The sequence below is a fragment of the Palaemon carinicauda genome, chromosome 31 (assembly GCF_036898095.1).
Source record: "Palaemon carinicauda isolate YSFRI2023 chromosome 31, ASM3689809v2, whole genome shotgun sequence".
Taxonomy (NCBI): domain Eukaryota; kingdom Metazoa; phylum Arthropoda; class Malacostraca; order Decapoda; family Palaemonidae; genus Palaemon; species Palaemon carinicauda.
Window position 1 is genome coordinate 74,606,437 of NC_090755.1, and position 25,401 is coordinate 74,631,837.

Below are 25,401 nucleotides of genomic sequence, written 5' to 3' on the forward strand. Positions count from 1 at the left end.
AAAGGACCTCATCACAACCTTTAACCTCGGCGCTTCTCAAGAAAGAATTGACCACCCGCCAAATCAACAAGGATGTGGAAGGCTTCTTAGCCGACCGTACAACCCATAAAAAGTATTCAAGAGAAAGGTTAAAAAGGTTATGGGATTATGGGAATGTAGTGGCTGAGCCCCCGCCTACTACTGCATTCGTTGCTACGAATGGTCCCAGGGTGTAGCAGTTCTCGTAAAGAGACTGGACATCTTTGAGATAGAATGATGCGAACACTGACTTGCTTCTCCAATAGGTTGCATCCATAACACTCTGCAGAGAACGGTTCTGTTTGAGGGCCACTGAAGTAGCCACAGCTCTCACTTCATGTGTCCTTACCTTCAGCAAAGCAAGGTCTTCTTCCTTCAGATGAGAATGTGCTTCCCTAATCAGGAGCCTGAATAGGTAAGAAACTGAGTTCTTAGACCTTGGAAGAGAAGGCTTCTTGATAGCACAACATAAGGCTTCTGATTGTCCTCGTAAAGGTTATGACCTTTTTAGATAGTACCTAAGAGCTCTAACTGGGCAAAGTACTCTCTCCAGTTCGTCCCCCACCAAGTTGGACAGGCTTGGGATCTCGAACGACTTAGGCCAAGGACGTGAAGGAAGCTCGTTTTAGCAAAAAACCGAGCTGCAAGGAACATGTAGCCGTTTCAGATGTGAAAACTATGTTCCTGCTGAAGGCGTGGATCTCACTTACTCTTTTAGCTGTTGTCAAGCACACGAGGAAAAGAGTTTTTAATGTGAGGTCCTTAAAAGAGGCTGATTGGAGAGGTTCAAATCTTGATGACATAAGGAACCTTAGGACCACGTCTAGATTCCAGCCTGGAGTGGACAACCGACGTTCCTTTGAGATCTCAAAAGACCTAAGGAGGTCCTGTAGATCTTTGTTGGTGGAAAGATCCAAGCCTCTGTGGCGGAAAACCGCTGCCAACATACTTCTGTAACCCTTAATCGTAGGAGCTGAAAGGGATCTTACGTTCCTTAGATGTAACAGGAAGTCAGCAATCTGGGTTACAGTGGTACTGGATAAGGAAACTGCATTGGCCTTGTACCAGCTTCGGAAGACTTCCCCTTTAGACTGATAGACTCTGAGAGTGGATGTCCTCCTTGCTCTGGCAATCGCTCTGGCTGCCTCCTTCGAAAAGCCCCTAGCTCTTGAGAGTCTTTCGAAAGTCTGAAGGCAGTCAGACGAAGAGCGTGGAGGTTTGGATGTACCTTCTTTACGTGAGGTAGACGTAGAAGGTCCACTCCTAGAGGAAGAGTCCTGGGAATGTCGACCAGCCATTGCAGTACCTCTATGAACCATTCTCTCGCGGGCCAGAGCGGAGCCAACCAACGTCAGCCGTGTCCCTTTGCGAGAGGCGAACTTCTGAAGTACCCTGTTGACAATCTTGAACGGCGGGAATGCATACAGGTCGAGATGGGACCAATCCAGCAGAAAAGCATCCACGTGAACTGCTGCTGGGTCTGGAATCGGAGAACAATACAACGGGAGCCTCTAGGTTATCGAGGTAGCGAACAGATCTATGGTTGGCTGACCCCACAGGGCCCAAAGTCTGCTGCAAACATTCTTGTGAAGGGTCCACTCTGTGGGGATGACCTGACCCTTCCGGCTAAGGCGATCTGCCATGACATTCATATCGCCCTGAATGAACCTCGTTACCAGCGTGAGCTTTCGATCTTTTAACCAGATGAGGAGGTCCCTTGCGATCTAGAACAACTTCCACGAATGAGTCCCTCCCTGCTTGGAGATGTAAGCCAAGGCTGTGGTGTTGTCAGAGTCCACCTCCACCACCTTGTTAAGCTGGAGGGACTTGAAGTTTATCAAGGCCAGATGAACCGCCAACAGCTCCTTGCAATAGATGTGAAGTGTCCTTAGCTCCTGATTCCATGTACCCGAGCATTCCTGTCCGTCCAAAGTCGCACCCCAGCCCGTGTCTGATGCGTCAGAGAAGAGACGGCGGTCGGGTTTCTGAACAGCCAAAGGTAGACTTCCTTGAGAAGAAAGCTGTTCTTTCACCACGTGAGAGTAGACCTCCTCTCTTCGGAAACAGGAACTGAGATCGTCTCTAGCGTCATGTCCTTTATCCAGTGAGCCGCTAGATGATACTGAAGGGGGCGGAGGTGGCGTCTCCCTAACTCGATGAACAGGGCCAGCGATGAAAGTGTCCCTGTTAGACTCATCCACTACCTGACTGAGCATCGGTTCCTTCTCAGCATGCTCTGGATGCAATCTAGGGCTTAGTAGATCCTTGGGGCCGACGGAAAAGCCCGAAAAGCTCGACTCTGAAGATCCATACCAAGGTAGACAATGGTCTGGGATGGGACGAGCTGGGACTCCTCAAAATTGACCAGGAGGCCCAGTTCCTTGGTCAGATCCATAGTCCATCTGAGAATCTCCAGACAGCGACGACTTGTGGGAGCTCTTAAAAGCTAGTCGTCTGACGGAGCCGGACACAAGATCATGGTACTGCTGCACAGTCTGTGAACTGTCAACCATGGGGAAGCGAGGAAGTACAGTGACAACCCGAAGCTGTCTAGACTGTCTGGGTCGTACAGACAACTCCTTATCGGGTTGCTGAGGTTGCCGCACTGCGTCACAACAAGTCACTTCTGCTGGTTGTTGAACGTCTTCCCAGTGACACACTGACTCCGTAAACAAAAAAATCCTCTAACAAGGACTAAGCTTGGACTGCATGTCTTGCAACACAGCTCAAGGTCTATGGAAGCAGGTGTGGTAACAGACGGGGTTAGCGACTGAAGTGGAACCATTACCCTCCCTGGAAGCATGTTATGCTTAAATAAAAGTCCATAGGAGGCTAAGCAGCTAAAGGCTCCTCTCCAAATGACAGAGTCCTCAAGGGAATATCAGAAGGAGGGAGAATAGCACTTTCTCATCTACAGGAACCATATCCGAGAAAAGCTAAGTTCTCTCAGTGAGGGTTTCACTGGTGCAAAAGCAGCAGACTAGAAGGCAACGTTATGAAACTGCTTGACAGTCTAGTGAGTTGGCAACAACCAAAGATGTGTGACTGAGAAGCATGTGGTAAGGTATGCAGAGCATGCTGTATGCAGAGCATGCTGTATGTAGAGCATGCTGTAAGGTAAGCAGAGCATGTTGCATGGCGTGCGGCTTATGCTGCATGGGATGAGGCTCATGCTGCATGGGATGAGGCTCATGCTGCATGGTATGAGGCTCATGCTGCATGGGATGAGGCTCATGCTGCAAGGGATGAGGCTTATGCCGCATGCGTTGAGGAGGATGCCGCATAGTATGAGGCTCCTGCCTCATGGGTTGAGGCGGTTGCCGCATAGCATGAGGCTCCTGCCTCATGGTTTGAGGAGGATGCCGCATAGCATGAGGCTCCTCATAGCATGAGACTCCTGCCTCATGGGTTGAGGAGGATGCCGCATAGCATGAGGCTCCTGCCTCATGGGTTGAGGAGGATGCCGCATAGCATGAGGCTGCCTCATGGGTAGAGGAGGTTTGCGTCTGCCTCAAGGGTTGAGGAGGTAGCTGCGCAGAGAGAGGCTCATGCTGTGAAGAATGCGGTTGCTGCATGCGTTGAGGCGGCTGCCTCATAGCATGAGGTTCCTGCCTCAAGAGTTGCGTCTGCCTCAAGGGTTGAGGAGGTGGCTGCGCAGAGAGAGGCTCTTGCCTCAAGAGTTGAGGTTCTTGCCTCAAGAGTTGAGGTTCTTGCCTCAAGAGTTGAGGCTCTTGCCTCAAGAGTTGAGGTTCTTGCCTCAAGAGTTGAGGCTCTTGCCTCAAGAGTTGAGGTTCTTGCCTCAAGAGTTGAGGTTCTTGCCTCAAGAGTTGAGGTTCTTGCCTCAAGAGTTGAGGCTCTTGCCTCAAGAGTTGAGGTTCTCGCCTCAAGAGTTGAGGTTCTTGCCTCAAGAGTGGAGGTGGCTGCCGCAAGAGTTGAGGTTGCTGCCTCAAGGATGGTGGAGGTTCCCGCAACGCAAGAGGTTGCTGCCTCGAGGATGGAGGAGGTTGTCGCAACACATGAGGCTCCTGCCTCAAGGGTAGAGGAGGTTGCTGCAAAGCATAAGGCTCCTGCCTCAAGTGTTGAGGAGGTTGCCGCATAGCAAGAGGCTCCTGCCTCAAGGAAAGTGGAGGTTGCTGCACAGCGCTGGTATCTGGCAACTCCCAATGCGGCAGCTCACGCGTGGAGGTAGGTTGAGGAACCTCAACATCATACGTCTGGCAGGGTGGACTGCGCAGAGGTGGAGGAGCGCTCGCAGGAGGAGGTGTGCTAACCTTCTCTGCCTGAAACTCCTGCATCAACACCTCAAGCTGAGACTGCATTGTCAGCAGCATAGACCACTAGAGTTTAAGAAAGACAACAACAAACGGAGCTACTGTCCGTTGAGACTGAGGGTCTAAAACAGCTGGTGCGGCAACAGACGGAGTTACTGTCTGTTGCGATACCACCTTGCCTCTCTGGGAGGTGTGCAGTTGTCGTACTGCAGCAAGTCCGAACTGACCCAGTGCTAATGGCACCACATAGGAGTTGGACTTGCGCGGAAGGGACCGACTTGCACTTAAAAGCTGCAAGATTTGGTCCATGGTTTCTGCGAGAAACCTCTTCCGCAGACGAGGAATAAAAGGGCTCTCTCGTCTTTGTGTGGGTGGGGTGATCACGTTGGCTACGTGAGTTGGTAACACCCGAAACCACGGAGGGAAACGTCTGTTCGTCGATCAAGGCCTGATGAACCCATAAGTCCTTCGACGTTACTTCTCCCCTGGGCTTGGGAGCTTGTAAGAGGTCCCAGACTAGGCGAACAACTGGCACGAACAGACGAACCCTCGAACGCAACACTGTAACACTTTGCGCTTATCACTTTATCACTTTTGATTTTCTGTTTGCACTTATTTCACTGAACTCGAAACTTTAAGTGGTTTGTACCTGAAACACGCAATTCTATCCTTCATTAAAAGTTAGTAATTGCGAAAACAGTATTACAATGTAACAGAAAAACATAATGAAAGATAAATAATTCAGTGGCTGGAAAAGAGACTAAACACTAGATCAAATAAACTACGTTTAAAATCTCTCACCGCATAAAGCCTGAGAACAAGAATAAAACTCTAGAAACGTTTACCTTCTTCCCCTAAAGAGACTAGGGAGAAGAGCAAAAACGATAACAACGTTACCCGCTTGAACGAAACGTTTATCCTCCTCTCTCTCCCTCCGTCTCTATCTCTCTCTCTCTCTCTCCTGACTTAGCACCTGAGAGAAGAGCCCAATTATATATATCGTTAAAACATATTATTGTTAAAGGAAAAAAACTGAAAGATTTCCCAAATAAAAAGTTCCTTTATTAGAATTAAAACCATTTAAGCTAAGAAAGAATGAACAAAACGCTAGAATCGGTTTACTCTTACTGCAACGTGACACCGTGATAGACTCTCTCTCTATCGTAACGATAGAGCGCAAGTTGAACGTTCTGAACGTCAACAACTGCAGAGACAAAACAAAACGTTAGTTCAACTTTGAAAACAGTACGAGACTATCAAAGAAATTCTTTCAAAAACATTAAAATAGCATATGTTAACAGGTAAAAACGAAATGACGGGCTCAATGTTAATTAACTTCGGTTCCAAGAAAAGACCGCCCACTATTAGGAAAGGTCGAATATAAACAAATATAAAAATTAATTTTAATAAGTTTATAATAAAAGGAAGTTAATCAAAGAGGCCTATAAAAGGCGGAGAGATATAAAATAAATCTATAACTTTTGTTAAGCAAAATTAAGAGAGTCTATACTCTCTTCGACACCAACACTTCCGTCTAAGGGAAGGGTCGGCCATTTAAAAGTGAAAGAGAGTTCATACTCTCTTCGTACCAAAATTAAATAAAAAATTAAATCAAATTAATTCCAAAAACTTGCTAAGCTAATGATATAGCTTCCTGAATAGCGAAGGCTAAACTCTAGAGCAAATACATCACCAAATCGTGAGCAATAACTCCAGAATCAACAGCGTATCCATGTAGGTCTAGCCGGAGGCACGACAGAGGAAAAATTGAGGTGGTGTTGACAAGAAGTACTGGAGTACCTGACCACAGATGGCGCTGTGGTGTTCACCCCCACCTGTATAGCGATCGCTGGCGTATCCCGACCGTAGATTTCTGTCGGCAACAGAGTTGACAGCTACATGATTATCGGGTAAGATTAATATTGAAGATGAAGGCTTATGACTTCTATTCATCCTGACCAGTAGTGCCCTTAGTACGTAACTCCCTAACAGGAATTACTACTTGAGGCAAGGGCCTTTGCCCTTGAACCTCACACCTGAACTCTTCCCATGGGGGAAGATTTCAGTGCAAAACTACTTCTCTTACAAAACCATGCAGACTAACATGGAGTTGTCTCAGAAGACTTCTCCAAATTGGTAGTCCTGTTGTTTAATAATCTCCTCTCCCTAGTGACAGGCAGCTCCTCAGCAGGGGAAGAAGAGGATGTGGGATTAGAAGGAGGGGACAGGAAGCAACAACGCTTTTCTTTCACCACAGTCGAGGCTTCCATAGCTGACAGGTTCTCAGCAACAAGTGATGGTTCGTCAACAACAGCAAGGGACACATCCACGGGTGCCCTTCCACCACTCTCCTCTACAGGCAGAAGAGGAGCTGCAGCAGGGCAAGAAGATTTCTGCAACCTAACTGCAGCTAATACCTCCAGAAGCTTCTCCACTGAAGGAACACAATCAGTACCAAGGGCAGGGCAGGTCCAGGTCCTAGCAAGGGTCATCAACAGTTATGGGGGATTATTACTTTAGCTAAAGAATGGTAATACAGTATTCCTATCAAGCCCAAAGAACTCCATAATGGCAGGGCAGAGGTTTCCTTCTTCCTTTTCCCTCCACCAACAGCTACCGCCTCAGAAGGAGAAGAGGAAGAGCACGAAGTGACCTTCAAACCCAGAGAAAAAAACCTGATAGCTTCTTGGGTATCAATTTGGGAGTACCCAAAACTAAATCTGAAGAATCCCTCTTCAGCTTCTTCTTATACTTCTTCAAGAACTCAACCCACTGCAGTGAAGGCCACTCGCTACGCTCAGGACAGGGGAATTCCCGCAAACAGGAATATCCCCTACGGCAGTTACACAGTTCATGAGGGTTAACTTCCGACTTACTCATATACCAGCCACAGCCCTTTCCAGGCTTTACGGGACACAGCTGCATGTCTGACCACGGAGCCACCCTCATCCACCAACAAATACACAATCTAGAAAAAAAAAATCAGAACAATTAAAATTTCAGATAAGCGCCGGCAAGTACAGTGAATGTGAAGCCAGCTGTGTTTACTTCATTAATAGTTTAAGGGCCGATTCCAAGTACGCTGAAGTCATATTCCTTTTAAGAATCTCAGGCTTGTATTATGTGTAGGAACAAATAATTTTTAAGGCAAACCTTACCATAAACAGTGGTGATCTCTCATCAGGTAACAAGCATCACAGGTGCGGCAATGTGAAGCCTGTCTTGGAACCTGCTTTTCACATTCTCCACAAATCCTCCAGGCACCAGATTCAATTATTTCTCCATAAAGCTGTTCATCAGCTGTGCTCCTTGGTTCAAATCCTGCACATGATGTAGCCTGTACTAGATACATGGAAGTGCATGAAATCCACATGAAAATAACCAATACAAGGTTTTCGTATGGACTAATTTTCAGGTAAGGGATAACTTGAGTGGAATATATGACAAGAAGTAAAAATACAGAGACAAGTAACCACACCAAAAAGAACTTGGTTCTTGCATGCTTTTTTACACGTTTCCCTTCACTACTTCCATACAATGAGGCACTTTGTAGAGATGCTTTTTTTCTGAAAAGTCTATGAATCGAAAAAATCACAGCCGGAAAAATTATTATGTATGAGATGAATGCCATTGCCCAAGATATGCAGGCAAGTAGCATGATGCAGGGTACCAGCAAAACTGCGCCAAATATATCAAAAGGAACCCGTCTTGCTCCTCCTGGCCAAGGAATTCTGAAACGATCAGATACAGTGCTCCATAATTTTTTGGTTGTTCTCTCGTCAACAGGATTTAGTTTTATCAACCTGAAAAATGGAATGAGATATAAAAGTGTTAGCAGTTTTCATTTTAAAAATTATTCATGATCTGCATCTTATCTTACTTGACCTGAAGGAGAAAATCTGAGTAATTTTGTTTTCCTCTATTGTATTATCTTCAAATGGAGACATTTCCTTCAGGTATACTGATATAATTCAAGAACAGCTCTATTAATATCATAATGATGAACATGGATTACTGAGCTATTTACTAGATTATTGGTGACAAACCATCTCAAAATAAATTTTGAAAAATGGGATTCCAAATTGTAAGCTAATTACCTATCTTACACTATAACCCCAACACCATGTAATTAAAATGATAATTCCTTAAATATGACAAATTTGAGAGTAATTTGTATTTTCCTAACTAAACAAACCTTGAGCTCTTTACTATGGATATATTTCTTTGAATAAGCTTAAACTAACCTAAAACTTTTTGCAAGGTATAATCATCCACCACTAATTAGCAGGGTGGTAGCGGGGGGTAGACCAGCCAACTTGCTCACACACACACCGGTTATATGACATCCCTTTTTATTGCAGGCCGGACTTGAAGGGAGATAGATGCTGGTGGGGCAAGGATAAGTAAAAATGTCAAGGTTTGTATAGTTTGGAAAAATACAAATTAATTCTAAATTTGTCACTTGTTCCAAAACCTTATACAAACCCATTCGCTCTTTACCATGGCGACTCCCCTTTAGGTGGGTGGAAGTCCTGACCCAACTGGCTGGGAATTTTGACACGAGGTGCAACTCTGTGCTTTGCACAAGCGTAATAAGAGGCACACTGACACCTCGCTAATTCTAATGCATGTGTGAGAGCTGACAGCCTAGTCAATAACTATACGTGTGTGAGAACTAAGTACCGTGACTTGACCAAGAAAGGCTTCTTGGAGCATTTCAGCTTGTGCTGTATCTTCTCCTATGTAATGAATGATGGTTTCTATTCATTTCAGAATAAATACAAATTGCTTAAAATGTGATTTGTTCCTACACATAATACAAACTAACAACCTTTTATAGGGGACATCCAAGGAAGGGATGAAGTACCAATGACCAAAACTGGCTTGGTAAACTGACACAGGAAATGACAATGAAATTTAGTCCTAAGGAGGAGCGAAAGTCATGACTCCTGTCAACCCCTTAACTTTCTGTGCATTGGGATACAACAGGAGTCAGAGCAGGCCATTACCATATATGGCAGGTCGATGAAGAATCTATATCGTACAGGATATGCTGTCAACTGTAGTATAGGCACTAAGAGATAAATGTGTATGTATACAACAGGTCCATCATCCACCTTGCTTAAAGGATGAGGTAAATATTTCATTAAAATTTAAAATTGTAAAGAAAAGTCCCAATGGTGCACAGCTTACCCACATCTAACATCCGGTCCAGCAACATAACGGTACAACTGCTGTATCCTAAGAGAAGGGAAGAGGAAGAGAAAAACTACCCATCATTCTTATCTTTCACTCTTGACTTATGTCACAGACGTTATCTAAGACAAGATGGTACTTGCCCCGTGATGGACCTGGGTTCGTTACACCACCTGCTGAGCGGCTACCACCTGTACCAAGGAAAGGTATTCCAGGACCGGTGGAAATTTTCCTATGGGTAATTGGCAGTGAAGACTGTCTTGCATTCCAGACTTCATGACCTGCTCCACAGACAGATTCTTTGTGAAGGCTAAGGTTGACCCAATTCCCCTGATTTCACGTGCCCTCCTCCTCTAGTGTCTATCTCCTAACACATCATTCAGTGAGAAGGAGCCTTTGATGGCTTTCCCAAAACCATGCTGAGATTGGTGTCTTAACATTCCCAGAGCTTAGGAAAAGTCTCTGGTAGTTTGAAGTGCTGAGTTCTGAGTTAGCGTTTTAACTGCCCTCCCAGGTTGAAGCCGTAAATTGTCTCGATTGTTAGTTGCTTCCTCCAGGGAGGAGACGGAAAAGGTGTTAAATCTATGATTCTGAATCGCCAGGTTCTGTGTTTTTCCATCCCACGGTATGACCAACAGCATACAAAATGCCATGTTACACTCTTACTCTCTTCACTGATGTTGAGGCAAGCAAGAACACAAGTCTTCAATATTAGTTTGCAATCTGTCAGCCCAAGGAGACGCTTGTATGGGGCCCTCATGAGGTCGAAGGACTTTGTGACATCCTATTCAGAAGGACAAGTGTTCAAAGCTCTTTGGAGCATGGAAAAGCCGTTCAGTCTGAGTACAGTAATGCCTCACAACACAAAATTAATTGGTTCCATAGTGGCTTTCGTAACATAATTTTTTTGCCTTGTGAATCGCCTTTTACATGTAAATAGACTAATTTGTTCCAGATCCTACAAAAACACCACATTAAATGACTATAAAAAGAATACACTCCACTATACAGTACTCAACAAATGACTAATATTATTTGAATCATTCAATAACAACTTGACCATTGGTTACCTGTAAAAGAAATGTATAATTAGAGCAAATAGTAAAAATACAGTTAAACAGTAAAAATACAGTAACAAAAATGTGGAACCTTACCTTTGGAGTGCGGCAATGTTCGAGAGCGAAGTGGCGGGGCGGTAGAGTTGGATGACAAACAATAGAAAATGTTAACAAGTGTCAGAAAACGTAAACACTTAACTTTACAAAACAGATTAATAAATGACAGAAAATATTAACACTTAATTCTGGGAAACACATTAACAAATGGCAGGAAATATTAACACAACTTTACAATAAACTTAAAATCAAATTTTTTTTTTTTTGCCTTTTTCTAATTTTGTGTTCTGTTTTTTTACTTTACATTTTGTATTTTCTAAATTTAATTACCTATTTTCCTCATCACTGCCACTTTTCTTTCATTTTTTATCTTGCACTTGGTCTGCTTGTACCAAAAGCCTCTTTTTAAAAGAAATTGTCCAAAGAAGCTTGTTTCTGCTTGCTTCTTAAAATTTTCCTGAAATGACTCAAGCAAACGTCATTTACATATTCAAGCGAACGACCTGTGATCACTTTTTCTGGGTGTCTCTTTTCTACAAGAACCACCATTTTATAGTAGCCAGCTAGACCCTACTGTACTTAATTTCTACGGTTGTCAGTGGGTCATCCTCCTCCCCCTCACTGATAGGGAACTGTTTCAGAACTTTGTTCAGTTGCATGGCCTCCAACTCCTTTAGGTCATCTGTAGTACAGTAAGTTCCTCTTGGTGCTCCTCGATAAGCTTGTTGATGTCGGCCTCATCATCTTCCAAATCCACGTTCGTCCAAAGTGTAACGATCTCGGCAACCTCAGATTGAGCACCAGGTTTGTCTAAACTTGGCCTTCGTGAAAGTTTGATTGATGATTTTGAGACATATCACAATATCGAAATGCTCCTTCCAAAATTGACGAAGGGTGTAGAGTTTTTTAAAGTTTGAAATCACTTGCTGGTCCATGGGCTGGAGGAGAGGGGTGGTGTTAGATGGAAAATAGAGAACCTTGATGAATGAATACTGTGCTAGGATTTTCTCAAGGTCAGGAGGGTGAGCAGGGGCATTGTCCAACACCAGCAGGCATATCAGAGGGAGACGCTTCTCTTCCAAATATTTTTTCCGTTGGGCCGAAACAAACATTTACCCAGTCGGTAAACAAGTGTCTTGTTACCCAGGCTTTGCATTAGCCCTCCACAACACTTGAAGACTCTCTTTAATCACTTTGTGGGCCTTGAAGACTCGAGGAGTATCGGAGAGATACACCAGCAGGGGTTTCAACTTACAATCCCCACTGGCGTTTGCACAGAGTGCAAGGTTAAGCCTGTCTTTCATAGGCTTATGCCTGGGTAGCCTCTTTTCTTCTATCCGTGATGTACATTCGACAAGGCAATTTATTTTAAAAAAGGGATTTTGACGATGGGAAAACCTATTTCTGGGCTAGGGACCTGTGTCGCCCAGTGAAATGCTCCTTATAGCACCATTTTTAAGGTATAAATACTGCTAAATATACCAGAGAAAAAAGTTGCATGGAATGCCAGGAATATACCCAGCTTGCTCACCCTTATAGGGCGTCGGTATATTAACTGGGGCGGGTTAAAACCACTATCAGAGGTCCCTTACCAATTAGTCTTCTCCTTCCTCAACATCCCCCGTTACTACGAGGTGCCAGGAGCATAGTTATGCCCCTGACATCGTGAGTCGACATGTTTGGTGAGGATCTGGATTCAGGTCATGTTCTCATCAACTTTACTGAGTGCTCTACCAAACTCTGTTGGAAAGCTTGCAGAGCTAAAAGGGCAGCTCGTATTTTCAGGAGATTGCATTGCAGACCTCTTCGTTGGAGAGTCCTGAGGCAATGTCATCCCTTAGGTGTGTGTCCCCACCCCTCCTTCGAGCATCTGTGAACAGCAGCATCTTTAAAGGAGGGGAGTTGACAAAAACTTCCTTGATGGAGTTTCCATCAACCAACCACCCCTTAAGAATCTCCCCCATTGCTGTATTCACCATTACCAACTAGTCAGGAGGGTCGGTGACGGCTGGCCAGTGATGCTTTAGGCACCCCTGTAGCTATCACTGGTGAAGACCCCTGTAAGGAATGAGTTTCCACGATGATGAAATATGTCCTAGAAGATGATGCCACTGACATACCTGTAAATGATTGAATTGTAAAAAACGGTTATCATGCAACCTCCGCAAGTTTGTTGATACGATTCGGAAAGATTACCGCTGCTACCATGTCTATAAACATCCCCAGGTACTCTGTCTTTCTCTTGGTATTGAGACAAGGATTCTTCCAATTTACAACAATTCACAGACTGTAGCAAAAGGTTAGAAGTCTGTCTCGTTCCTGGAATACCGTCTTTCTGTAAGGAATAGGATCATCCAACCGTTGAGATATCTCAGGAGGTAAATTACGATTAAATGGGCCCAGGCTAAGATTAGTGTGACCATCCTAGTGAACACCAGTGGAAAGGTGGATACTTTGAAGCCCAAGACTTTGAACTGATGCATCACTCCACTGACGAAGCATAAGCACTTTCTGTTTGATCAAGGGAAGGGCATCTGAAAATATGTGTCCTACAGGTCTCGCCAAGTAAGAAGTTCTGCATACACTTCCATCTTGAACGGAGACTGTAGAACAAACTCGTTCAGAGGAGAGAGTTCGATCACCGGTCTCCATGCTTGTGTTAACTTCTCCACCAGAAGCCAGGAGACCCGTCTCAGGCCACTTCTTGCTCATTGGATCCTTTTATTATCATTGTCATTGCTGAATCGATAGACAGTAGCTATGGAGTCACCAAAGTGTCTTGGGAACATCCCAAAACAGTAGAGGGACAATAGTGGATGGTAACATCTTGACCTGTAGTGCTCATTCTAGGTCTTGTAAGAGATATAGTGGAGGTAGAATGAGCTTGAGCTCCCATACCTAGTACCATAACTCCTTCCAGAGATAAGCTTGGTATGGTACTTCTCATCTCCTGAAAACATGCGGAGGGATCAGTGGATGTCTCGTGAGACTTGAGCCATTTGGTTGTCCTGTGCTTTGGTGATTTCTTCCTTCTGTTCAGATAGGCCCTCACTATTTCCGACCCTTTGAAGAACGAGAGAACAAATGAATGTTCAAGGAGAAAAGGAAGCAGGAGGCCTTTAAAGTATTCTTACGGGTCATACCTGTGCTCGTCTTTGTAAGAACCAAGCACCAGTAGCGGGTGAGCCAAAGTTGCTGGAGCGTATGCTCTTTCTTGCAGGAACCAAACACAGGAAGTTAGAGCATATGACTGTTCTCATGGAAACAGTGCACCAGGAGCTAGTACAAGTGCCCTTTCTCATGAGAACCAAGCACCAGGAAGCCGTATCGCCCCAAAGAGGTATCCTAACCAAAGTTATCACTGAAGCATACAGAGGTAGGAAAGTGAAAATGGGTGCCTCCTTCTTGACCAGCAATGATCATGTGCTCAGTGTAGCTTAGGGCAGATCACTTGAGCAAGAGCGTAAGATCTTTATCTTGTACTAAAACCTTCCTTACTTTGGGTTGGTTATAGTGCAGTACTGCTCCTACCACAAATCTATGCAGAGGAAACTATCTTGCTGGGAGAGAACACAACCAGAACATTCCAAAAAGACCAAACATCACCTAACCCAACAATTATGTTTGCTGATCTCTCGTTCTGTGACCCAAAAGTAATGGAAGAGTGAGTGCACCACATACGGTACCAAAAATTATTCTCGGGAAATGGAACGTTGCCGAAACATAGTCTCTTGCCTCGTGTCCAAAGCAAGAATGTACTACAGTCGTTCTCCCAAGAAAATATGTTCCGAGTACTTGCCATCCCTACCATGCATGCAGTCACTCTTATACTACCAAGCACTCTCATCGCTACATCAGGGTGATCTTGATTTAGCCGATTGTAAGCGTGTCCGAGGAGCACTCGAATTGATCATGTTCATTTGCCACTCTTACCAAAGTATACTTGTTATTATCTCGCTTCTTGAAAAACTATCAATTATCACCAGCTTTTGTTCAACACACATATCTACCAGTCTCTAACCACTCTCATTTTCATCTAGTACACCACACTTCCCAATGACACCTACCTCTTCATCACCAACTCTGGCATTTAAGTCACCCATCATAACTACATAATTCCTTCTACACACCTAGTTAATTCATTCTAGAATTCATTTCACTTTTCTTCATTTTTTCACAACCTGGCTCATATGCACTAACAAAAGCCCAACATTCCCTAACCAACCTGACCCTTACCAACATTAACCTACATGATATCTCCTTCCTTTACACTACTTTATTAGTCATCCATTCACTCAGCAATAAAGCCACACCCTCTCTTGCTCCTCCCCTTTCAATCCCAGACATTCTACCTGCCACTTCAACAAACATCACTTCACCCCTTCCCTTTAATCTTTGTCTCATGCAAGGCCAATACATTCATCCTTCTATTCCAAAACATACTTACAATCTCCCATCTTTTACTCTCTATCGTACTACATCAATGCATATTCAGATACCCTAAAACTAGAGTGCGGGGAGCGGTCACTCTTTCCAAAGCTCCTCTTCTTTGATATCTCTCAGGAATTAAAATAAAAGAGAGGGAGTTCACAGTACCCTCATCCTGTCCCTTTTAGTTGTCTCTTATGACACGTAGGGATATGTTGGGGCTATTTTAATCGTTGTTATGCCCTGCGGACATTAACCTATTAATGGTCGATGGTTTGTATTATGTTCAGTAACAAATGAAGTCTATAGTAGATATGACAAATTCGTATATAATTTGTATTTTTCCTAACTATACAAACCTTAGCTATTTAATAGGGGTATTACTTTCGGCGTAGCTGAAATGACGAGCCATTAATTTTTAACGAGGGTTTACTACCCACACCGCTAGTTAACGGGGGTAGGGGAGGGTATTATTATTATTATTATTATTATTATTATTACTTACTAAGCTACAACCCTAGTTGGAAAAGCAGTATGCTATAAGCCCAGGGGCTCCAACAGGGAAAATAGCTCAGTGCGGAAAGGAAAAAAGGAAAATAAAATATTCTAAGAAGAGTAACAACAATAAATATCTCCTATATAAACTATAAAAACTTTAACAAAACAAGAGGAAGAGAAATAAGATAGGAGAGTGTGCTCGAGTGTACCCTCAAGCAAGAGAACTCTAACCCAAGACAGTGAAAGGCCATGGTACAGAGGCTATGGCACTACCCAAGACTAGAGAACAGTGGTTTGATTTTGGAGTGTCCTTCTCCTAGAAGAGCTGCTTACCATAGCTAAAGAGTCTCTTCTACCCTTACCAAGAGGTAAGTTTGCTTAAATAGCTAAGGTTTGTATAGTTAGGAAAAATACAAATTACCGGATATCTACAAATTTGTCATTTGTTCCGTAACTGGAATCCAGACCACGCTATTTAATAGGGGTGACTCACCCATTAGGAAGGGTGGATGTCCCAGCCAGTCTGGCTTTTGGCTTTGCCCAGAGGCTCCTTATTTGAGTGTGTAAGCACCGAAGAAATAAGGAGTCCCTGCACGTTGCTAAAACCTTGCTACGCAAGGTCTGCGGCCTACACAAGCTGTGTGTGAAGGTATGAAGAAGTGTGACTCATCCTAGAAAGTTGTTCTGAAGTTCTTTAGAGGGAAACTTGTAGACTAGGACTTTCCCAATACCACCTCGTCAGGGTATGGGGACGTAACAGTCTTAATCTTAACACTAAGAACACAAGGGAGCATGGTTTACCTGCAGTAGTTTGAGGTCAGCTATGCAGAGAACCCAGGATGCTGCTTTCCCCAAGAGAGGGGATGATGAAGAAAAGAATAAGGGCCAGTCAAACCTTTTCATTCATGCAGACTAAAACTGGTAACAATGCCCTCAACCTTCTGCTACTTGTCCAATAAGGAGCTTGAGGTTTTAAACCAGCTGTTGTGCAGCCACCACAGGACCGATAGAGAATGTATCGAGTTTCCTGTGGGTCACGTCTTGCAGGTAGTGGGATGCGAACGTTGTTTGACGTTTCCATACCCCAGCTTGAAGAACCTGCGTCACTGAAAAATTTCTTTTAAAGGCCAGAGACGTAGTTATGCCCCTGACATCATGTGCTCTGTGTTAATCCGTGGTATCAATTGGGTATCATACAGACACCTAAAGTCACTGTAAAATACTTTCTATTTTGAGAAAGGATACAAAGCCGCCGGGCTAACTTCTGCCAGACACACAGTTGCACAGTGACGCTTACCAAAACAAAACATTACAGAAAACGTGCGTGAGGAGCACTTGATAGGGGTAACTAATGTAACAGATTCCCCTTACTTTTAAGAAAAAAATAAAAAAGTGACGTTTGTTGAAGAATACAAATTATAGGATATGAATTTCATGAAATAATTACAATGTTTCAATTTCAAACACTTTCATAAGGTTGTAGGGATTAACCCCCTTTTTGGTAAGAATATCAGCTAATTGATACTGTGATTCCATCCATTTTATTTGAAGTTCTCCTTCATGAATCATTTCTTTCAGAACTGCCATGTCAATCCTCAACCGTTTCTCAGATACATTTTTCGTGGAATAAACATTATCATATAATGAGTGATTGTCTACGATCAATTGAATTGGGATTAAGTTCTTAGCCGAATTGAAGATAACTTGAGATAAAACATTTCCAATATAAAATGCAGTATCGACTGCCTCTGTGGCTGATAGTGTCTCTGCAGCCAAAGTGCTCTTGACGACTCGTTTAATTTTCTTGGATTCCCAATGCAAAGGACAGCTCTTGTTTTTTTCTCCAGCAAGAAAAACTATGAAACCAGCTGCGCTGCTGGCACCATCAGGAAGGTTACCATGAGAGGCGTCACTGTAAACAAAAAGTCTGCACTTCTTTAAGTCACCCAGTTTCGGAAAGAAATAGAACTCTCGAATGTGGTCGCCTTTCTGAGGCACTTGTTTGCTTGCAATAAGTGTTCAACTCTAGGATTTGTCATACTGCAATTCAGTTCTAATACTTCATAAGAGATATCAGGACGAGTGTTTGTGCTCAACCATCCAAGTTGTCCGACAATACTTCTGAGATTTTCTATTTCATCCTTATTGCATTTTGAACTTTTATTTAGTGCCCTCTCTGAATTGATTTCTATAGGGGAAATTGACTGACTATATCTTTTTTGATCTACAATGATTCCATTTTTGTTTTCAGTAACATCCCATCCAATGTACTTGAAAATATTTTGTGATTTCTGTCCAACATTAAACTTTTGATGAATTTTGTTAATAACCATGTTCTTGAATCTTTCCGTTCCTCCCCACATAAAGTCATCCACGTGCATGACAAATACACCTTCAAGTTCACCTTCATAAAACCAGTAGAAAGCAGAAGGGTCGGTTTTCACCTGAGTGCACCCTATTTGTAATAGGAATGTTCGCATAGTCAAATACCAGTTACGTGCTGCATCTGTAAGTCCATACACACACTTGTTCAATTTCCACAGTGTGTCATCTTCACACTTTGCTTCTTTGGGAGGTTTAATGAACACTTCTCTATTGGACTCTGTGCTCTGTAAAAACGCGGCTTTTATATCAATTGAATTAATGTTCCATCCTTTGGATGTTACAATTACCATTAATGTTCTCAGAATTTCTTTAGAAACTGTAGGTGAATCTGACTGTAATTGCTCTTCTTCCTCGAACTCCCTTGCTACTAGCCTTGCCTTCATTTGCTTTGACCCATCTCCTGCTTGCTTCTCTGTCAAAACCCATCTCACTGATAGGAATCTCAGTCCTTCATCTTTCACCTCTTTGTAAACATTCAAGTTTTTCCAATTTTCTAATTCTTTCTCTTTTGCTTCTTTTTTTTTCAATACTTTCAAGTTTGTGTTCCTTTTTGTTCTCTTTCTTTGGCTTGACATCTATCGAAATTTGATCATTCGTTGATTCATTCATTATGTCATTTTGATTGGCCTCCTCAACATGGCAATAATCTTCTACATCATTGTTTCAATCTATTGCCATACTTGTACCATCATCAAACATCAAATTCCTCCAATTACAATATTGACCTGTAGCTTTTCCTGCCCAACTCTGAACAACTGCATTTTTCCATTCATCTTTACCGTTCAATTTTATCTTAATCGCATGACCAACTTTCGGTATGTCTGTGTCCGAACGAATTACTTTGTTAGGAAGCTCTTTGATAAATTCTTCATTATTAGTTTGATTTTGATCTTCAGTTTCTCTTTGAGTTACAATGTCGATACTGGTTAGTTTATTGTTGCTTTGTTCTTCATATTTACTCTTTTCATTTTTCAAATCTGATGAATCTTTACTAAAATCATAAGGAGCATGTTGAACTCTTGTTTCATGAGCTTTTACTAAATATGAACTATATTTCAATATGACAGTTTTGCCATCCTTACCAATTACTGTAGCAGGTCCTCTCCATTCAGCATTATCATCTCTTTTGAAATATATCAAATCTCCGTTGTTGAACTCTTTTCTGGATGCTCTTGTTTGATGTCTTAAAGCCCGCCGAATCTTCTCCGATGTTTCAGCAGTAATAAATGCTTTTCGTGCGCTGTGTGCCGCATTAAGATGTTTGGCGACAGTTTCGCTTGATGTTGTGCCTTCCAACGCTGGCAATGTGTCATTCATGGCACATGGCAACCTGGGATTGCGTCCGAACACAAGTTGAAATGGACTATAGCCGTCTATCATTTGGAGGCTGTTATTAGCATTGACAGCCCATACTACTGCTGTTTCTAACTTCATCTTTGGATCTTCACTCATCATTTTCTTTATCATTTCATCAATAACACAGTGATTCCGTTCACATAACCCATTACTGAAAGGACTTTCGGCTGCTGTGTGAAGGACCTGAATGTTCAAATACTCACATAAATCTAAGAACACTGAGTTGGCGAACTCACCGCCATTATCACACAAGTACTTCGATGGAGCACCTAATCCTGTTCCTATCCAAATCTCCATAATTTTGTCAACAACCCCCTGAGGGTCTTTACTTTTTATTAGGCCTGTTTTCGAAAATCGAGCAGCCATATCAATCATATGTAATAGGTATATTTCACCTTTTTTCCACTCCTTTAAATCAAGTGCTACATCATTAAATTCTTTTCCAAGATTAAAACCTACTACTGGTCTAGGTGGTGTTCTTTTAAACTTTATGCATACTTCATATTCATTTGATATTTCCTGTCCATATTTAAAACAATCTTGATCAGTTATACCACCATCAATCAACAACTTCCTCAATCTCTCATAACTAGGATGACCAAATTGTTGATGAATCTTCCTCATTTTTTACTTTTTTTCTTTTTCACCTCCAAATATGGTGAAAGCAACTGTCTCAATTTTCACTTTTGTTTTATCAAGCAATGGAATTTTATAGTGGCCAGTAGTAGTTTTATCTAGTTTTATTACCCTTCCAAGAATTTGTGCCATATCAGTTTTGAAGTTGATAACAGCATTACAGCTACTTAATGTAGTTTTGCTTATCAACAGAGGAATTGCGCATTCTACTACCTCAACTCCAATTCTCGTCTTGATGCCAGCAATTGTAACAGGCAAAATGACCCTTTTTAATGATTTATAAATCTGTCCATCACCAAACTTGAATTTCGTATTACTTTCTTCTTCCTCTACTTCTTGTAATTCTTTATGGTCCAATGAATCCAGAAATGTGCGGTACCAGTCTATTCCGCATACTGTTGAGCTGCACGCTGAATCTAACACTCCATAGTTAAATGATTCAATTAATGTATTCCCAGAAGTATTACTTGTAAAAATTTCTATAGTGAACTTCTTTATTTCCCTCATTTTTATCCTCTTTCTTCCCTTCATTTTGATTAACATATATATTATGAGGGCATGATGCTGCTAGATGTAAAGTTGAGCCACATACATAGCACTTTCTAACAAAATCTTGATGTTCACTGTTCCTCCAATTACTTCTACCTCGACTACGACCTCTAAGGTAGCGATTACTGTACGTCTATTGTCATTCCATCTATACCTTCCATGACCCGAGAGATAAGCTTCCTCGGCTACTAATGCAATTTCCACATTTTCCACCTTTATTGCCACTGCAGCATCAGATTTGGAAACCGAGGTCTCATTTTTATCTACCATGGAAAAACATTCTTGGCTCTCAAAAAATTTTATTAGAGCCTCTTTCATATTATCGTTCATTTCTACTGGTTTTTCAAATGACACCGCCGTTAACACTATCTGTTTTTGTTGTGTATCCAATGCTGCATTGTCTAGTAAAATGAGAGCTAATATACACTTTGGGATTTCAATCTTGAATTTATTCAATACTTTTGCTCTTTTATCAAATTCATTCATATATTTTTCCATAGAATCCTCTTTATTTTTCTCATACTTAATAAATTTTCTCCAGCCTTTGTAAGCACCTGATAGTTCATCCTTTTTACACCACTTATCCAAATACTCATACAATTTGTTCATGCCATCTTGCGTATTTAATTCATTAATTTTTATTTAATTAAAGATTTTGTACCGAATCTCACTTTCATTGGGCAACGAGAGCGCCACTGCGATGGCTCTGTCCTTTTTCGCCACATTGCTTATTATTTCCCATGCTGCAAGTTCCTGACTCCATATATCATAACTTTTATCACTTGAATATTTAGGCGGATCACGTAACTTCGAAGACATGTTGATTAAATCTTGCGTCGTTCACACCGAATTATAAGTCCAAACAGGATATCGCATGTAAACAAACCAGTGCTGATGGGAGATGACGCCAATTAAGGGCAAGATTTTTTCATTACTATTACCTGATCATTCGCTTGAATTAGTTCATCACACGCTCTGCTACCATGTTAATCCATGGTATCAATTGGGTATCATACAGACACTTAAAGTCACTGTAAAATACGATTTATTTTGAGAAAGGATACAAAGCTGCCGGGCTAACTTCTGCCAGACACACAGTTGCACAGTGACGCTTACCAAAACAAAACATTACAGAAAACGTGCGTGAGGCGCACTTGATAACAAAAATTACAGAAAACGTGCGTGAGGCACAATTGATAGGGGTAACTAATGTAACACTCTTGGGTGGCGTAACAGAGGAGGGTCTGGATTTTGTGCCAGGTCAATGACACTGCGAATCCATGCAGTGATGGTGTTCTTGGTGACCCTCGTCTTAATCCTTCCGGTGCTGACGAATAGTGCTGGCACACGAGGACGGGCTGCGGTTGTTCTTTTGACGTACAGCCTCAAGCTCCTTACTGGGCATAGTAAGAGATGGTCTGGGTCATCTGTTACACTACGGAGACTAGAAATCCAGAAGGAGTTGAATCGAGGATCCGCTACTCCTGGATTCTGAGTCTTAGCAATAAACTCAGGGACGAAGCTGAACGTTACCTCTCCCCATCCCCTTGAATGGGCAATGTCAAACGAGAGACCATGTAGTTCACTGACTCGCTTGGCCGAGGCCAAAGCTAGCAAGAACACCGTCTTCCAGGTAAGGTGGCGATCTGATGCCTGACATAATGGTTCATAGGGAGGTCTCTTAAGAGACCTGAGTACTCGAACCACGTTCCATGGGGGAGGTCTCACTTCCGACTGAGGGCAGGTAAGTTCATAACTATGTATGAGTAGAGAAAGTTCTAGCGATGAAGAAATGTCCATTCCTTTCAGCCTGAAGGCGAGACTCAAGGCTGAGTGATAGCCTTTTACTGCCGAGACTGAAAGGCGCATCTCTTCACACAAATACACGAGGAACTCCGCTATTTTTGGAATAGTGGCATCGAGTGGAGAGATACCCCTTCCACGACACCAACCACAAAAGACTTTCCACTTTGCCTGGTAGACTGCTGCTGAAGACTTTCGCAGGTGTCCAGAAAGTTGCGAAAATCCTCTCTCATAGAGTAGATGCTTTATAGTCTCCAGGCGTGAAGCCGTAGTAAACCTACGGCTTTGTGGAAGATGTTGGCATGTGGTTGTTTGAGTAGATTGTGTAATGGAGGGAGTTCTCTTGGTGGCTCCGTTAGGAGTTGCAGAAGGTCCGGGAACCAGGATGTGTGATGCCATAGCGGAGCTATGAGAGTCATTGAAAGATTGACTGATGATCTGGTCTTGTTGAGTACCCTCCTCCTCAGACAGAACAGGGAAAAGGCGTAAACGTTGTTGTTGTCCCACCGTTGTTGGTAAGCATCTTGCCAGAGAGGCTTGGGGTCTGGGACTGGGGAACAGTACGGCGGGAGCCTGAAGTTCAGGGCCGTTGCGAAGAGGACCACTGTCGGAGAACCCCACAAAGTCAGGACTTTGTTGGCTACTAGATGATCCAAAGACCACTCGGTACTCACTATCTGAGATGCTCTGCACAGGTTGTCAGCGACCACATTCCTTTTGCCCGGAATGAAGCGTGCCGATGGTGGTATCGAGTGGATTTTGGCCCATCTCAGTATCTCTACTGATAGATGGGATAGTTGCTGCGAAAAAGTACCTCCTTGTTTGTTGATGTAGGCCACTATTGTGGTGTTGTCGCTCATCACCACCACCGAGTGACTTGTCGGGTACTGTTAGAACTGTTGAAAGGCTAGAAAGACGGCCTTCATCTCTAAGAGATTTATGTGGAGGTACTTTTCTGACTGACCAGAGGCCTGAGGTCGTGTGGTGCAGCACATGGGCCCCTCACCCTTTTTTTTGAAGTGTCCGAAAACAGCATCAAATCCGGGGGGAGGACAAGAAGATCCACTCCCTTTCGTAGGTTCTCGTCTGCCACCCACCACTGGAGATCCGTCAGTTCCGCAGGTCCCATGGGGATCTGGATGTCCGGGGAGTCGTACGCTAGATTCCACCGGGACTTGAGTCGCCACTGGAGGGATCTCATCCTGAGGCGACCATTGGGAACTAGACGAGCCAGCGATGAAAGGTGACCGAGGAGACGTAACCACAATTGGGCTGGAAGTTCTTCTCGTCTGAAAAAAGGTCTTGCGACCTTCCTCAGCCTTGCTATCCTGTCGTCTGATGGGAAGGCTTTGTGGAGAGTGGTGTCTATAATCATGCCTAGGTATACCAGTCTTTGAGTGGGAAGCAGTGAAGACTTCTCGAGATTTACCATGATCCCCAGATCTTGGCAAAGTCTCAGAAGTTTGTCTCGGTGTTGACGAAGGGTTGACACCGAGTCTGCTAGGATTAACTAATCGTCCAGATAACGGAGGAGACGGATGCCAATCCTGTGTGCCCAAGATGATACTAGGGTGAACACATTGGTGAAGACTTGTGGTGCTGTGGAGAGACCGAAGCACAGCACTTTGAACTGGTACTTTCTGTTGCCTAGGCTGAATCTTAAGTACTTCCTTGAAGACGGATGGACTGGGATCTGGAAGTATGCGTCCATTAGTTCCAGTGTGCACATGAAGTCTTGCGGTCTTACTGCAAGTCTAATCGTGTCTGCCGTCTCCATGCTGAACGGAGTTTGTTTGACAAACTTGTTCAGAGCTGAGAGGTCGATGACTGAAGAAGCCTTGGGATCCGTTGAGGACCTCTAGGAGAGCGCCCTTCTTCAACAGGGTCTGGACTTCTGCCCAAAGGGCTTGCCCCCTTGTCGATCCCATGGCAAGGGAGTTCAATGACACTGGATTCGTCGTCAGGAGAGGTAGAGATGTTATGGACGGGACGCGATATCCTAGACTGATCACAGAGATTGTCCAGGAATCGGCCCCGAGTTGCTTCCACCTGTTTGAGCAACTTTGTAGGCATCCCCCCACTGGTGGAAATGCAGGGGGATTGCCTATCCTAGTGTTTGCGGCCTCGGCTGCTCCCTCTAGGATTCTTGCCTCCCCGGAGGACTTTTTGCCTTTCCTTTCTTTGACAGGGAAGGGCTTAGACACCAAGGTCTTCCCTGCTGTTGTCGTCGTAGTGGTCTTGACTGGACGGAACTGCTATGGTGCTGGAGGCTTATAGGGCTTGGATGTTAAAGCCCTATGAAGGAGCGAGTCTTAGTGAGACTTCCTCCACCTCTCAACGGCTTATTCCACATCCTTACGCTCGAACAAGACGGATCCTTCTAGGGAGAAATGTCTGAGCCTATTGATCTCAGCGCTAGGGACCTTCTGATGGAATCTCTCAGCTACTAGCACACTTCACAACTTTCTCCTGGTTGAGGATCTCGGCTCCCGAGAATGAGACCTGCCGGTTGGAGAGTCTCTCAAGAGGGACTCCCCTGGTTAGCTCTTCCAGTGAGTGGTGAAGAGGAAGAGCTAAAGAAGGCTCCTCCAGGATCTCGAAGTACCTCCTCTGCTGTACGCGAGGAGGTGGGAGGAGCAGAGGAGGACATCTCAGAGAGCTGTTGTGAGATCTTGTCCCTGGTACTCTTAACCCCCTGAGACCAGGGCAGTATTGGAGGGTTTCTGAGTACCAAAGACAAGGTCCATGACCGTGTCCTTGCCCTCTCGAGGAGGGATCTCTGGGTCGGAAAACCCATTGAGAGCCCGCACTATAGTCAGAACTTGCCAAAACGCATGTTCTGACTCTTGCTGGTCTCCTCCTAATGTAGGACTTGCAGTGAAGTCTCCTTCTATCCCCAAAGGCTCTTCTTGGGGAGAGTCGCGGACATTCCCTGAGTGGCTACCTGGCTCCATCCTAGTCCTAGTAGAGGAGTTCGGCAATGTTTTGGAGTCCTTAGATTCCTTCCTGGGAAGGATGTAGGACTCCAACATTGACGAGGGTGGCATGTTCCTTTCAATCCCCGACTGGGTAGATCCCTCGGAGCGAGGAGAGGTTTCCCCCATTGGTGCAATGGGGGAAAGTCTCTCTTCGCGTGATTCCCTTGG

General features: G+C 43.7%; 1 protein-coding gene across 1 annotated transcript in view; it reads right to left on the reverse strand.

Moving 5' to 3' along the window:
- Window positions 1-25,401, reverse strand: part of LOC137624795 (palmitoyltransferase ZDHHC23-B-like) — an 87,462-nt gene that overhangs the window by 37,247 nt on the left and 24,814 nt on the right. The window contains exon 3 of the mRNA XM_068355749.1: window positions 7,448-8,092. Coding sequence (XP_068211850.1) covers window positions 7,448-8,092 — 645 coding nt within the window. The remainder of the gene's footprint in view (window positions 1-7,447; window positions 8,093-25,401) is intronic.